The sequence below is a fragment of the Strix uralensis genome, chromosome 3, assembly GCF_047716275.1.
Source record: "Strix uralensis isolate ZFMK-TIS-50842 chromosome 3, bStrUra1, whole genome shotgun sequence".
Classification (NCBI taxonomy): Eukaryota; Metazoa; Chordata; class Aves; order Strigiformes; family Strigidae; genus Strix; species Strix uralensis.
In genome coordinates this window covers 28,140,253-28,157,239 of record NC_133974.1, presented here as the reverse complement: position 1 = coordinate 28,157,239, position 16,987 = coordinate 28,140,253, and the positions used below count along the sequence as shown (strand labels likewise).

Here is a 16,987-nt window from a genome sequence, read left to right as displayed (position 1 = left end):
GGGAGAGTCCTCAACCGCAGCGTGCTGGAGATGAGCTCCAAATGGCTCCCCCAGGGGACTCCATTGATACCCAGGCCGAATCTGACCTGTAGTCAATAGCGGCTCGCATTGGCCAAAGGCCCAACTACCGCAAAGCCCTGAGAACAGGCAATCAGGAGCTGCTACACTTCAGCAGCCAAGAAGCTCAGTTTTCATTGGGCGGATGCACCTGCCACAATCAGGAGCGTTTTGTGCTCTTGAGCTACAGTGCTGCTAACTTATAGAATCATTTGGGTTGGAAGAGACCCTTAAGAGTGAGTCGAACTGTTAACCTAACACTGCCAAGTCCACCACTAAAACATGTCCGTAAGCGCCACGTCTACATGTCTTTTAAATGCTTTCAGGGATGGTGACTCAACAACTTCCCTGGTGGGTGAAGTGGCCTGAGTAAGCAGTGCCTTCAGTAGTGCTGTCTGCAATGACCACTCTGGGCTTCTTTGCTGTTTAATGTTTAGTGCTCTCCTCAGAGCCTCAGCATTTGCCAGCTAGCCCTCTCCCAGGCCATACCCAGACATGGCTGCGTAAAACCATGTTCTCAGTAGGCAGTAGGGAACAGGTTCCTTTTGGGGAGAGGAAGGAAGTGATGTTAGCCATATGGGTGTAGTAGGCCTCATAGCTAGGGCATAGACCTTTGTCCACTATAGTCATTTATTTAGCATAGTATTGTGAGTGGTAGGACTGCTTATGCATCATGCATATGTGCATACTTATATATGCATCCATGTGTGCACCCACCCACTATGCATATGCTATGCATATGTGGTACCACTTATGGTACTAGCTGGCTGCAAAAGCTTAAAACATAAACCAACCTTAAAAATATTTAAATAAAATACTTGCTATTACAAGGTTAGCATTCAGCTATTTCTTTAGTGTTATAATGAGAGCTATGCATCATGCTGTTTTGAAGATGAAATGCAGTGCTGGGTTTTTGGTGGGAAAAAGCCCAGATAAGCATGGGACTTTGTCTTGATCCACAGGTGGCACAATGTTAAATGGTGAAGGAGGAGCTCCAGGAACTCAGGATTTCCTGAAAAATAAAGGCCAGTAAAAATTTCAGGATGTGATTAAGAAATGTACTTGCCAATTACTGTTAAATATGTATTTTTTAAATCTTGTACATAAATCTGCTTGTAGCAGTCACTGCTAGACTGAAATTTCACACCACCATCACGTAAGGCAACTGTATTGACTAGGATATGATACTAAGATTAATTGTAAAAATACCTACCTTCAGTGTTTTCTTTGAAGACAGAACAAATCTGGCTGTGTTTTCTGAATCAATCTGTACTTCTATAAACTAATACAGGGATAGCTGTATTAATATAACACATGGCTTTTGAGAAAATTTTAATAATTGTGTATATGGTTTGAAAATTTTTAACACCCACCAGTGTTCACAACACGCATATACACAAACACATACATACGATGACACCCATTTTACATATATTTGTATCACTGTATGTGACGAATCCCTTTACAGAAACAAAGGAACTTACATAGGCACGTTATATGTGCTTATGGATAGCCACATACCACATCCTGAGTCTGCAGTGTCCATTCTCCTAAACGATAGTCCACTTAGTAGACAGGCTGCCTGCTGTGCTCTGTTGGTGATAAAACACATTTATAATGGTAGATGAATGTGAGCAAAATATTACTACAGTAATGTTAGGCTGTCATGTAGCTAACTGAACTGTAGTCCAGTATGTTCAACTTACTGTCATGGAATCGTTGTTTAAAATACTACAGTAACAATAGGTAGAAGTATTGAAAGGTATTTGTGTTACTGTGTTTATTAAAGTAATGATTTCTGTGAAATGAGAAGCTCTTGCAAATAGGAACTTACATTAGGTCATTCAGATGTAGTGTTACCACATTTAGAGTGAACCCTAACATGTTCAGTGACTTCTTATTTGGGGGACTATTAGCTATTGTAACTCAGAGTACTGTTTAGGAGTTCTTGAAGTCTGAGTATTGTTTGAAGGGCTTGTAACCTCTAATGTAGTCTATGCATATCTCCTTTTACAGAACTGACAACTGTTCAACAAGCCATGTCTGATGTAAATCACAGTTATGAAGATTTGGGAGTTTTACTGAAGGAAAAGATTTCAGAACTGGAAAGCATACTTTCAAAAATGCAGAATATTCAGGAAGAATCCACCTCAATGATGCAGTGGTTGCAAAAAATGGACAAAACTGCATCAGAATGGGAAGCTGCTCCAACTGATAGTGAAGCAGTTAAAGCCCAAGTGGAGCAACATAAGGTACTTTGTGCCGTGAAAAAAATACTCTTTCTTGCAGTTATTGGGCAAATTCTATTAGAACAACTGATATCTCAGCCTAGATAAATGTTGCAGAGAGTATTTAAATTATCCTAGTCAGCATGCCAGTCAGGCTTAGAGCCAATCTGTCAAACTATGTCAGTGGAGTGAAAGGAGCACTGTGTCAGAGCGGAGTTGTGAAGCTCAGAAAATAATAATTGGTGGCCAGTTTAAAGAGGTGAGGCTATATTGATTATGCAATAAACTTTTTTGATCTCCTTAGTGGTTTAGAGATACATACTGGATTGCTTGTTAGGTCTGAAGGGCTGTATCTATCCAAAAGCTGTTTCTGCAGCTGCTGGTTCACTGACACTCCACAGACCTCCTGGTCTCTGCAGCTGCGGCTTATGTCTATTCCAAGGCAGTGTTTCTCTTCAGCAGCCATGTCATGCTTGTTAAGTTATATAGTTGCACAGCAGTCTCCTCCCCCCTTTTTAATTGATATGAGAAAACCACTGAATCAGCAGTAAGCTTCTGTCCTGTTTCAGCATTGGAGATGTATGCTTCTCTACCAATGAAGGACAATATTTATACATGTAAAGGTTCATCTATAAAGGGAAATGTAATGGATAGGGAAAATTATTTCCTTGCCTGTGATTGTGGAAAAACAAGGACAGAGTTTGATTCAACTGAGGTTCTTCTTTTATATTTGGCAGATCACCTTTAAAAATTAACCTGAACAGTTACCAACTTTCCTAGACTTGGATAATGTTCAGTCCTAAAACTCAGATTAAATGTGGAAGAAAACTAGCTCCTTATTTTTTAACAGACAATGTGCAAAGCTAACATGACCATCTTACCCCTGGTGTAGTAATAGAAGAGTATTTACAGATAGCTGGAAAACCAAGTGAGTGCTCAGGCAAGAGTCAACCTTCTGATGAAGTTGGACCTTTCACTAGAAGTTCTAAATCAAGCAGTTTGTTCCGTGTTTATTTTAGTGGGTCTTGGATAATTAAAATGCAGCTCCACAGGGCAAGCTTTGTTGCTTAAGAATATTCATATAAGAGCCCTTTGCCAGGCATATAAGGACTGTTCACTTCTGTCTGTAAGAACAGTATGAATTAGGAATTGCTGGGGCATCTCAGTCTCCTGGTAGGTCTACACTTTAAGCTGTGGTGCTCTGTAAACTGTAGTTCTAGATGATCTACAAGAAGCAGTCTGTCTGTGATAGCAGGACTTCCGTTGAGGTAAATGAGGCCACACGACACTCCTCACTGTCGATGCTAGCTGGGTTATTTCTGCTGTGAATTGTACTGTGTGTTAATCAGTTTGCCTTCTGCAGAAGAACAGATTCCAAGTCTATGTGAATATGATGGGACCTAGTGGAACTTATTAATCTGAATTCTTCTAGTCCTGTCACTTGTTCACATCAAACAATAATTGTTGTTATTAATATAGTTTAAATCTCTCAGGTTCTCTCCCAAAAAAATTGACCAGCAACATACGCCATTATAAAGTGTTTTGAGATTCATAGCAGAAAAGTAGTATGTAAGTGTTAGATATTTATTGTTTGTCTTCATGCTTGGCATCTCAGTATTATGGACTTCAAACTTTACACTTTACTGTTCCTCTTTAGTCTCTTATTTATTTGATCACTTGAATTTGCAGCTTTTTGAAACTGAATTAAAGCAAAGTGCGAATAAAGTGCAGGAACTAAAGGACAAAGTGACAGAACTGTTGGAGAAGAACCCTGACTCTCCTGAGGCACCCAAGTGGCGACAAATGTTGGATAAAATAGGTACTTCAGTAAAGCTGTATTATAGCTCAGACTGATTTAGAAGTTGTTTTATTATGAGTTTTTTAATGTATTAGCAATCGGTAGTATTTTTAGTATCTTGTTCAATCCTACCCCTTAAATTCATGGAAATAACTCCCTGGACAGTAGTGTAGATCTGGAGTAATTTCCACTGATATCCATGGGCTTTAAATTTATATCAGTGCAACTGGGGGAGGCTATAGCTTGACTCTCTGTTTGAGAGGGCTTTATTTTTTCAAACAGTGTGCAGCTGAAACCCAACTGATCAGTTACTGCTCCAGATACATATATTGTTCTTCTTACAAAATACAACAGATTAAGTTAATTTTAATTTCATGTGAAGAACAGTTTGAGTTGTTGGTAATGCTCTTCTGCATGCTTTTTTCCCATGCACCAGTGGCTTTTGTCATTCTGTGGCTTAGGTGGCTTTTTGCCATTTTCTAAACCTTAATCTGTCAATTTTGCCCCCCAAAAAAGGGAAATTACCATGTTTGGATAATAGATTTTGAGATACTGGAGTGCATAATTGTCAAGATCTTTTAAAAATTCTTCTTACATTTGTCGTATTTTGAATAAATCATAGGTCAGTCTTGTTTCATACTAATAGGCATTTCTATAGCTACACCAACAGTAATTTTAAAGCTGACAGTTTTTCCAATCTGTCCTGTTTGTAAGTGAAACTCTGAAAAGTTTAAGTAGCAGGTAGGGTCTCCAACAGAACTTGAGTGATGTTGAAAGGGAATTAAAACAAGCAGAGGTTAAAGACAGTGAAGTGGCAAAAGAAACTCATAAAACGGGGATGAAATTCAGAGACTAGGAGAGTTAGCAAAATATCAGGTCTGACTGGACAAACACTGACAGTATCACAGAGGGAAGGGTGAAGTTACAAGACCATAAGACTCAATGTCTGCTCTGGAAGCCACTTGCTACAAGTGGAAGACACCATAGCTTGGTCTAGGTGTGAACCTAAGCTCACAAGCACTTTTGAAACACCTTTGTGCAGAAGTATTCTCATTGCCTGTCATTGAGTACCTGGTTTAGATGTCTAAATGAAGCAGTTAATTTCCACAGGCTTCTAATACAGACATTTGAAAGAGGTGTGCTCCTTCAGAGGGCTGCTCAGAGTAGAAGCCTAAATTAGGGCTTCTGCTCATCCTTGGAAAGGTATCCATTTTTTTTTACTGAATAAGCAGGAAGATTTGTCTTATCTAAATCAGACACTGAAGTTATAACTGAGTGCAGCCCTTTTACATCATTTGAGGCCGAAGCCTAAATTTGGTGGTATTTCATTTAGTAATACTCTAATCCAGTGTTATTGCATGTTGTATATTCATTGCTCCGAAAATGCTGCACGTGGCTGTGCTAAGCTGCAGACCTTCATCCAAGTGTATATGGATCTGACTGTTAAAAGATGTATTTGCCGAGTCACTGCAATAAGGCATCTGGAGTTAATCAGCAGGAAGCCTTATTAGAGAGCTCTGTTTATGTTTCATATATAGTCTGCTGTCTGACAACACATCTGCTAGAACATGCATGCAATATGTTAACATTATCATTGTTAGATTCCAAATGGAAAGAGCTCAATCAGGTTACGTCTGAGAGACAACAAAAACTGGAGGAGTCTTCAAATTACCTGACCCAGTTCCAGACAGCAGAAGCTCAGCTAAAGCACTGGCTTGTAGAAAAGGAGCTAATGGTCAGTGTACTAGGACCACTGTCAATTGATCCTAATATGCTGAATACACAAAAGCAACAGGTTCAGGTGAGTAGTGCCAACATGCTTTATTGATTTAAGTTTCCTCTGCTTTTTTGCTATTAGCAAAGTACTGGTTTGCATCTAGGTGGAGTACAGCACAGTATGAGCCATTACATTTGTTTATCAGCAAATATTGGCTTAAGTCGTACTTGACTGCAATAATTATGAGAAAAAATTATCATGAGTGAAGAGAGATTGGAATAGCTAAAGGAAAAAATTGTTGAGGAGATACTGATACTCTGATACATTTTTTTTGTTTTGACCATACTGTTGTTTATCTGTAGTTGAATGCAGGCATTCCTTTGAAGTAACATTAGTTTGAGTGTGTATGTAACATTTTATGGTCAGTCCTTATATATAGTCTGTGCTGTAGAACTAGCTTTTTGAGATTTTATTCACCTGACTGTGCCAGTAGCTAAGAAAAATATGAAGGCAAATGAAGTGCAGTACTGTGAATAGAGCTGGGGCCAAGAGTGTGAAAGACAGAAGAAAAAGTGTAGTGAAAAAGTGGAATAGTTTACTTACAGAAATAAAGTGAACTGCAAACAAAAGAAACAAAAGTTAAATCAGATGAGGTTGCAGAAACTAGAAATTTTAATTTCAAACATTTCTATTGCTGCCAGTTATTTTAAACTGTGATGAGAAATAACATTTTTATTTTGCAAAAATATTACTAAAGCTGGCACATCAATATTGATTAAAATGAAATGTTTAAAACATGAACTACGTTCTAATACTATGTGAAAATGACTTAATATTGGTTTGTGCTTCAGAAATCTAGACAGCTGGCATAAAAGACTATTGTGTATCACTCAACAATCCTTAAAAGTTAAACTTAATTGATTTAAAAAGGAAGGATTTGGAATGCTTTGTAAAGTAAAACCAAGATATTTGTCCCTTCTTCTGCAAACACTGTGACTTACTGTCAAAAAACCCCAAAATACTGGGAACCAGTGATATAAACTTTAAAGGTCTTACAGTACACATTCAGTCATTTTGTGAATTATCCAAATATTCTCTGTGCTATAATAATACATTGCAATATTATGTCAGAATACACCTTCTTTGAAGTTCTATCTGAAGACAAATATCGAAACTGTCTAGGAAAGAAGACACTGCTTGAAACTAAACAGCGATTGTTTTACTTGGTACAGTTACTTAATTACTGTAGTATTAACAAAATTCATTTTTTACTTGTATCTGCTGATTGAATTTCCATTAGATGATGTGTAAATTAACCTCATTTTTTCTGGTTCTTTGATGTAAATGCTTGGAAACAACACAGTTTATGTGTAGAAGACGCAATTATTTCACTGATTTTTAAACTGAGATTGATTACTCAATAAGAGAGCTTAGCTACAACAAATTCTACACAATTTTTGTTAGAAGCACTTTGCTTCTTTTTTCATGAGGTAAATACTTTTTAAAATTTCCTTTCTTCATAGATTCTGCTCAATGAGTTTGACACCAGAAAGCCGCAATACGAGCAGTTAACTATGGCTGGTGAAGGGATTCTGAAGAGACCTGGTGAACATCCACCCTCCCATGAAATTGTAAAAGAGCAACTGGCAGCTGTGGCACAAAAATGGGACAGTCTAACTGGCCAACTGAGGAACAGATGTGACCGAATTGACCAAGCCATTGTGAAAAGCACAGAGTATCAAAGTCTACTCAGAAGTCTGTCTGATAAGCTAAGTGCCTTGGATAGCAAACTAAGCAGCAGCCTGGCTGTGAGTACACAACCTGATGCTGTGAAACAACAACTGGAAGTTGCTAGAGAAATGAAGGAGGAAATAGAACAGGAAATGAAGAATATAAATGCAGCTCAAGCTCTTTGCGAAGAGCTGTCAACACTGGTTGGAGAAGAGTATTTGAAAGCAGAACTTACGAGACAGTTAGATGGCATCTTAAAGTCATTTAAGGATATTGAGCAAAAATCAGGTTAGTATTTATTTAAAGAAAAACTGGATGATCTTCAAGGTCTTTTCCAACCTAGACAATTCTGTGATTCTGTGAAAGTAAAGCATCATAGTCTCATTAGTCTTTATAGAGATGTTGAGTGAGCTGAGCGTAATGCTAGCTCTCTACCCAGTCCAACCCCCAGGCAGTTGTACATTAGAATTTAGGACAGTCCCCATGCTATGAAAAGGTAAAAACAATATTTGGCATCTCTAGTGAACAGTTTGGGAGAGAATTTGAAGCATGGTAACAGAACTGCTTTTCTCATCTCTTCCTTCAGGTGCATCTTCACTGAATTAGAGTACCGAAAGAGGATGCTGTTCATTGAGCTACCTAACTGCATAGGTGCAGAGTGTAATCCAAAATTGTAATTTTTAGGCAACCACCAGTTAATGGCTTGGTGAAACACAGCGGTAATTTTATAAAACAGCCCGTGACAGAAAGGGGCTGGTAGTCTGCAGCACTCCCTTACCCTGTGACCAACAGAACTGAGCAAGTAGTACACTGCAAGCAATGTCATACTTTCTTCTCCCTAACAGTCTCAGTTTTGGCTTTTTAATTTCCTCTGGTCATGAGAAACTTCAAAGGATCTCCTTAAGAACACATACTGCCTGCCGGCTATGAGTTAGACATTACTAGGCTAGATTACTTAATATTCCCTGTGCTTACACTTCATAATACCATGAAACATGACTGTGTGTTTTTTACCCCCAAAATCTGCCTGAATGGGATTCATGTCAACACAGATTGGCTAATCTCACCTCATTTGATTCATGTCGAAATGCCTTCACTGCTCTGCTGTGGTACAGTACAAGTCTGTCCCTTGCAAGGACCTTGGTTGACTTGGTTGTCTTCCAGTCAAACACCACATACTAAGAACCAGCTTTCTTTACATTAATGATCATCCATAATAGAATCAATCTACTGTTTCTTCACAGAATACTAGCAGGTTCTGATAATGAACCTCTGTGCTGTGTTCTCTTTTGTAGATAACCATGTTCAGCAGCTTCAGTCGGCATATACCACTTCTCATCAGTTCCAGCAAATGTCTAAGGACTTTCAGGCTTGGCTAGGCAAAAAGAAAGAAGAGTTGAACCAGGCTCATCCTGTTTCAGCCAAACTTGATGTCTTGCAGTCACTAATTGAAGAACAGAAAGATTTTAAGAAGACCATGACCGATCAGATTAGTTCATATGAAAGAATTGTTGCAGAAGGAGAAAGTATCTTACAGAAGACTCAAGGAGCTGACAAAGCAGCATTACAATCCCAAATTGCCACACTCAGAAGTAATTGGGATGAAATGAATAAGCAGGTAAAAGAAAGGCAAGATAAATTAACAGATTGTCTGGAGAGAGCCCTCAAATACAAGCAGCATGTAGAAAATCTGCAGCCATGGATAGAGAAGTGCCAAAGCAACCTGTGTGAATTAAAAGTTGGCATAAACCCTGTTGAAATAGAGAATTCTATTGTTCAGGTGAGGGCCTGGCAGAAGGACCTGGATAAACATCATGGAATGGTGGAGCTATTAAATAATACTGCTGAAAGTTTGCTCGGTGCAAGTCAAACAGATAAAGAAATTGTTCAAGAAGAAACTAAGGTGCTGAATCAGAAAGTGAATGTTGTCACAGAACAATTACATAAGAAGAGAGAGTGCTTGGAAAATATGGCACAAAGGCTAAAAGAGTTTCAGGAATCATCCAGGGAAACTGAAAAACAGCTTAAAAGTGCCAAAGAGCATCTGGAAGCTCACGACTCACTTGGACCTCAGTCATTCAGTAACAAACACCTGACGATGATGCAGGCCCAGCAGAAAGCCTTGCAGGCTTTAAAGCCTCATGTTGATATAGCAAAAAAACTTGCCCAAGACCTGGTGGTGGAAGCTTCTGATTCAGCGGGTGTTTCTGACCTTTTGCTCCAAGCTGAATCTTTGGAGCGAGAATACACTGCAGTGAACCAGCAAGTTGAAGATAGGTGCTCATTCTTAGAGACAAAACTTCAGGGAATTGGCCATTTCCAAAACAGTATCCGAGAGATGTTCTCTCAGTTTGCAGAGTTTGATGATGAACTTGATAGCATGGCTCCTGTGGGGAGAGATCTCAGGGTACTGCAATCACAGAGAGAGGACATAAAACGTTTCCTGAAAAAGCTGGAGGATCTTATCATGAATAATGAAAATGCTAATAAAAACTGTAAAATGATGCTAGCCACAGAAGCTGAAGCTTCTCCTGATCTTGTTGGTATAAAAAGAGACTTGGAAGCTTTAAATAAACAGTGCAACAAGCTACTAGACAGAGCAAAAGCCAGGGAAGATCAAGTGGAAGGTACTATTAGCCGTGTTGAGGAGTTTTACACCAAGCTAAAAGAATTTTCCAGTCTGCTTGGGAGAGCTGAAGAACATGAAGAGTCACAAGGTCCTGTTGGAATGGAAACAGAGACTATTAATCAGCAGCTGAATACATTCAAGGTAGGAAGACTACTATAAAGTATTTTACCACACTGCAATTTTATTAAATACCATTGTGAAATGGATTGGTTAAGAGCAGACCTTGGAGGAGTCTTATTTCACAGCAGTCAATTCTACCTGTATGCTTTTTATCTGTTTTAAATCTTCTTGTGCTCCAGAGAAGCTTTCCTTTGCTATGGCTTGGCAGACATTAGTAACTTTGCATCCCAGCTCACAGTTCCTGCACCTCAGTTCCCTCTTCACCTCTCTTCAGTATCTTGTTTCCTTATGCGATAGTCTACCTTTTCTGGTTTTGAGAACTGTGTATTGTCTCTATTCTGAAGTCCACGTATTACACAAACTTTCTTCTTCACTGTGGGGTGAGTTTAAGACTCCAGTGTTCCCATACCAGCCCATATTTGCTTTGCTCATTTGAGTAGTTTAAATTTTTTCATATGGGTATAGTCTTCAGCAATATGTAGGTTTAAGACCTTACCCTTGGCCATTTTCTGCTCTGATACACTGGCCAGTTTTACCTCACTGAATCCCACCCTTACCTAGAAACATCCTAGTAAGAAGAAATAAGGTAAAATAAGCCCCCTTTTATATTGGAGGTTTGCTGTAGTATCCTTATCCAAAATGCACTTGGGAGCTTCTGTGCGTAGCTTTTTTAATAGGCAGGCTAGCAATCCTTGTCCAGCTCAAAAAAAAAATGCATTGCAGTGATAGTGGGTGTTAATCGTGCTTTGGTGCTGAAATGAAGTACTGATACTTGCTTGTTTAAGTTACAATAAATGAATTTCCAATGCTCACTGGAAAGATTTATAAATCCTACAGATGTAAGCAGTGTTTGAAAAAGGTCATAAACTTCCTAATGGCTATATAGTAGCACTGAATATTCTGTGCTGCTTTGGTTTCATTTCAATCTAATATTGGTTCAAACGTTTGTATGACTTGTACATTAGTTCACAGTTAATCATAAAAACAAACCTTCACAGGATTTGATAAACCATGCTGTGAAAAAGATGACCTTGGATAAAAGTCATTACATGCTTGGCCCAACAGAGGGTGCATTTTGCTTGTTTAAACTAAACCATATTGTAAAGGAAAACTAAAACTGAAAACTTTAATCTGGGAATTTCAGATGCAAGTTACTGTGAGTTTTGATGATCTTTCAGAATGCATAAATAGAGACCAAAATCATGAACAAATAGTTCCATTATGAGGAGATTCCATTAGACTGGGAGGATTAAAATTGTATGCCAGTCTGTCCTAATAAGTCTATCTCTATTTAAAAGAGAAACAAATGGCTTTTCTTTGTATATGGTTAGTAGAACACTTTGGATATTGGAAAATAGCAAAAGCTGCTGCTGGGATTGCTCTTGATTATGCTGACTGTAGAGGATTTCAGTTGTAGCCAATTTATGATCTCTGATTTTACAACATTCCTTGCATTTTCAAACATGAGATGCAGCTTCAGGTCTTTGTATGTATCTCTCTCTATATATATTTATCTTTCTTTTGGCTACAAAGACCAGTGCTTTTAGGGGGAAACAGCCTGATGAGCAGACAGTAGAATAATCCAGTTCCCTGTGCATTGTCTCAGTGTTGTACTTTGTCAGGGCATTGGACAAGACACAGCGATTGTATAATTGAGGAGTGAGAGCCTTCTCAGGTCTGTGCAGACCTGTGGGGAGATAGTGTCCCTGCAACCAAAGTGCCTATATAGTAAAAAGACCAAAAAACTTGGAGAGGCATAAAGGAGAACAGTGATAGTAGCAGGTTTACATCTAGAAGTCTACTCCAGGATTGTATTTATATTAGATATTTATAAGCTTAGAAATGTATTTTGCTTGAAGCAACTATTTTAGGCCATGCTTTTGCTTATGGGTGAAAACATGATGCCATTAAACAGGAGATGGAAAAGTGATGAAAGGTGAAGGACTTGTTTAGGTAAGTGAAGTGTAAATGCAGGAATAAAGAAGCAGAGTGGGGAGCCTCCAAAGAAAAGAAATAGGAAGACCAGAATGGGAAATTTTATTAGGTGAGGGTGGTAGGTAGCAAAGGGATACTGAGAGCAGGAAGATCAGGATCAGCGATTACTCTCCTAATACTCAGTGTGAGTGCTACTGGGGCACAGCAAAATTGCAGTAGGTAAATGTACCTCTTCGTACTCTTTACCCTTCTAGAGAGCAGTTTTACCTGAGGCACCAAACCGTAGGGAGACTGGCTCCCACAAATCCTGCTCCACTCACAGTGTATTTGCACGTACGCAAACACACACAACCTGAAAATGTGGCTGTGGCCACAGAACCACAGTCTAGCTCCTTATGGTTTTAGCTTCTGTGGTCAAGTACAATCAACTTCTAGTCCTCAAGAGTGAAGCAAAAGAGTTGTTCTTTGGTAGATAGATTTATTCACATGAAATCTTCACTCTCTTCAGGGAAGGTTCTTGTGTAATGGGACAGAGATGGTTTTTGTGGTTTGACCAATTTTTATGTACAAAGAGTTAGAGCTTTGTGTGTCTTCTTGGCATGACATCAAAATGCATAGTTATTTAAAAAAATAAACAGGCTTTGAGTTGTATTTTATATATATATATATATATATACATACTTGTTTTGTTTATATTCCTTCTTTGTAATCTACTTACTCCAGTCAGTATAGGGTGTTGAATTGAAAGTACTTACTGTCAGTGTTAAACTATATTTATTTACAATGCAGATACAATATTTTCTTTCTGTAAATGAAAATCCCTAGTGGAGTTCATCTGAAAGTTGAACCATGAGTCTTACTTCACAGAGTACTCCAGGAAGAGTATAATCAATTGAAGAATTTGTCTCAATTAATATAAAACACATAAAATTAATTACTAATTAACTCAGCTTTGCTAGACATTTTTTCCCCAAAGTCTGTACGCAATGCATAAATTAGTACTAATAGGAAATGTCAGTAAATTAGGTCTGTTGAGGTACACTGAGTCTGCCACTGTTCTTCAAAAGTAAAACAAAAGAATTGTGCAGATACGCTGAACTGAATGCCCTGGGTTTGGGCAGCCACACAGTGCTAGGATGTTTGCAGTAAGAGCAGTATTTGCAGCTACATTTCTCTCTGAAATAGAGAAAGAAAAAACCCAGAAGTTGAATTATTTTACTTCATGAAACCTTTGCACAGTTCTTTGTACTGCCATTAAAAGGCACTCTTCTTAGTAAAACTGACATGGCACTGTTACAGCTTTCATCAGTATACGGTTCATTTGATTTTTGCTTTTATTTTTGGAACAAAAGTAGATTTAGTCATTAGAGGTTGCCTTCTAATTGGACTTTATGGGAATTTTTAGCTAGCCAGGGTATGTCTGCCAATGAGCTTGAACTAAGATATTAATTGGCTTAAGTTATACAATCATAAAATTGTTTAGGTTGGAAGGGACCTTTAAGACCATAGAGTCCAATCGTTAACCTAGCTCTGCGAAGTCCACCACTAAACCATGTCCCGAAGTGCCACATCTACAGGTCTTTTGTGAGTTGTGTAGAGGGTGTCTGTCCTCTGATTTTCATTTTGAAGGCAGATAATGTTGAAAGAATAATCAGAAGTTTCTCTTTATGCTCAATAAGAAACTAAAAGTGTTGCATTTCCCATGCCTTGGTTTACAAACCCTGGAATAAGATACTAACCTTCCTTGGGATTTACTACAGTTAAGGTCTGTGTTGAAAAGCAAAGATAAAATAAGCAGCTGTTTAAACTTTTTTTTTGAAGTATTGCATTTCAAAGTGACTGATGCATCATGCGAAAGTCTGCAGTAGGTATGATGTAAAATGGTACATTATTTTTAAGATGTTAATAAAATTATTTTGCTGTTGAACAGATACAGACCGATTTCAGTTATATACTTCCCCTGTAAAATGGTGCAGCACTTGTTGAATTCAGTAAGGATCTGTTTGTGGGTATTTTGGGTGAGAATAACCATGGATGATAGGACCTCAAAAAATGCTTTTCTCATCTTTACCATTATAGTATATACTCTCAGCTAGAGAATCCAGAGTTGAGTATCTGTTCGGCATAATTTTGATGTTATGGCTGCTCGCCAGAGAGGAGGAAGAATCTGTCTGGCATGACTTTAGTGTTTTGATACGTGGCTGACTGTAGATCAAGTAAATCAATAATTAGAAGTGTGGTGTGTTTGTATTTCTTGAATACAGTGTATCCTGCTCTTAAGGCAGAAGGCTCCAGCTGATTGCAGTTAATGCCCTATGTTAAGCCATATGCTGTCCTTAAACTGAGGTCTGAATTGTCACTGTAACTGAGGGCTGCTGTCACACAGCAGTGCACGTCTCTGGTGGTTTGGGGTACGGTTTCTACTGGAGCAGAACAGCCTGGCCATGACAGCTTCTCCTGTACTGTTGGCGAGTTACCTGTGAGTTTCCCAACCCTTCACCTACATGATTGTGAGCTAGAAGTGTAGGTGAACAGCATTTAAAAGATGTAAATGTCAAAAACCTGAACCTTTGGCCTGTTGGGCTGGTTTTCTGCTGCTCTAAGTCCCATAGAAAGAGTCTTCCGAGTAGAGATACTTTTTCCCAACATTTTAATGTTTCTTTTGGTGGGAGCGGGGTGGCTTGGTGCTGCCACGCTCCTCGGACGGCGGTGGCCCTGTCAGACAAGGCCACCCTAGGCTGTTGACTCAGAGCCAGGAACCAGACGGAAGAGAATCAAAACTGGATTGACCGTCTCTCTTTGCATGTCCAGTGGAGCAACAGGGAACTATTCCAAGACCTAATCACTAAAGACGAGTTTGGGGGATTTTTTGAAAAATAATACACAGATAAACTTTTAATTTAACTGTCGTGTGGAAGCGTCCATTTAAATGACGGCTTTATCAGACGGGGTGATGGGGTGCGGACGGTGGTTGGGAGCGATGCGTATCGTTACCAGCACTTCCCTCAGGAAAGCGAGCCGGCTGGAGCGGTGGCGGCTCACCTTGCCGAGCCGCGCCCTGCCCGCCTTCTCGGTGGGGCGATCGCGGCTGACGAGCAGCGGCCGCCGCGCTCCCGCCTCAGCCGGCTGCTCCGGCGCTAACGAGCGGGCTGAGGCGGGCGTGATGTCACCGCCGGGCGGGCGGCGAGGCCTCCCGCCGCCCCCCGCCCCGCCGCCGCGGCCCAGCCCGCCGCACGGCAGCGGCGCACGGCGCCGGCGGAGGGATGAGCCAGGAGTGAAGGCGCGGGGCAGCGAGCAGGGGAGGGGAGCAGGGGGGCAGCCCCCAGAGCGGCGCTCCGGGAGCGGGTGGGCCGGTAGCAGATGTTGCCTGAAGAGCGAAACGGGGCGTTTCTCGCAGCTCGGCGCGGGGAGGGCGCCGCCGGCCCGCGGGGGCGCAGGGAGAGCGGAGCGAGCGGGCCGGCGCTGCCTGAGGGGGCTTCCCTCCCTCGCCTCCTCCGCAGCTGCGCTTCAGAAATGAGGAGGAAGGAGCGGGGGCAGCCCGCTCGCTGCGGCTGGTAGCCGGGACCTGCCGAACGTAAACCTGCCGTGCCTTAGGGGATACGCCGCGCTTGCTCTGCCCTGCAGTTGCCTTAAACAGCTTTCCAGGATGGTGTTGGAAGAATCGGTCTAAAACGTTTATTTTCCGACTTGCCTGATCGAAGGACGCGTTGGCTTGGCTGCTAGAAAGTGATGTTTTCCTGTGGGACTTGTGGAGGCACCACGGGCAAGCCTGGTACAAGAGGAGGATAAGCTGCCTTTCGGATCAAGGTTATTTATAGCTACTGCCAAAAAAGTAAAGGGCTGGTTTATTATTCTTACTATTCTGGATTTAACTTATTCCCCCCCCCAAGATTTTCTCCGTGCCTTGGTCTGGACCATACACGGCCACTGTGGATTCTGTCTTTTTAAGCTGCGGCACCATGTTTTATTTATAAAGGAGATGGGACTCTGCAAACCAGTTAAATGGATTACAACTAAGCCGTCACCTACAGAAGAGAATGTGCTGCCTTCTGTAACTCTTGTTCATTTGGAAGGCTTATTCGGGAGATTTCAGATACAGATTCTGACCTGGAAAAATAAATGAAGCCTTCCATGGAGTGTTTGAAATATTTGAGCCACTGCTGGGTTTTGCTATACTTTGTTTTTCTGTGACATTGGAAGATTTCTGTTACTTTCTTATCGAAGCACTTTATATTTTAGGGGGGGGGGAGGGGGAACCTCACATCCAGGTAAAGTTGCATTTAAACCGATGCACTGATTATGAATGACCTCAGGCACCTAATAAATTATGATGTATATTTTGTATCTATGCATCTTATGCTAAGGGCAAGTTTACTATAATTCTTCAGAGTGCTAGTGGTTCTTAAATGTTTCCCCTGTATCCATAAAAACGAAGGTATAGTGGTGTACTTGTGCAAATACTTTCAGGATGGGGAAGCCGCTTAGCAGGCCAGACTGTCTACGCCAGAATCCTCCATGTGTTGGCAAAGGGGAAGAAGATGAAGATCTAAATATTGAGGACTGCTACGTTCCCCAGAGGTCCATCTATGACACTGTGCGGCTGAATGAACAGATCGATTCAGGCTCCAAGGGCAGCCTCTCCTCGAGGCATTTCACGGACCGGACCTTACCCTACAGTCACAGAACACTGGACATCAGCACTTTGTGCTCCAATGGTGCCCTTACTTCTTCCAGTGTTTTTGAGCTCCGAAGCCGTGAAGCTAACAAGTTAG

At 40.6% G+C, this 16,987-nt stretch overlaps 1 protein-coding gene across 8 annotated transcripts in view; it reads left to right on the top strand.

Moving 5' to 3' along the window:
• Nucleotides 1–16,987, top strand: part of DST (dystonin) — a 316,365-nt gene that overhangs the window by 228,091 nt on the left and 71,287 nt on the right. For all 8 annotated transcript variants that reach the window (XM_074861756.1, XM_074861754.1, XM_074861758.1 and 5 more), the window contains 6 exons: nt 1,020–1,082; nt 2,074–2,309; nt 3,975–4,104; nt 5,685–5,884; nt 7,324–7,819; nt 8,827–10,301. In XM_074861756.1, coding sequence (XP_074717857.1) covers nt 1,020–1,082; nt 2,074–2,309; nt 3,975–4,104; nt 5,685–5,884; nt 7,324–7,819; nt 8,827–10,301 — 2,600 coding nt within the window. The remainder of the gene's footprint in view (nt 1–1,019; nt 1,083–2,073; nt 2,310–3,974; nt 4,105–5,684; nt 5,885–7,323; nt 7,820–8,826; nt 10,302–16,987) is intronic.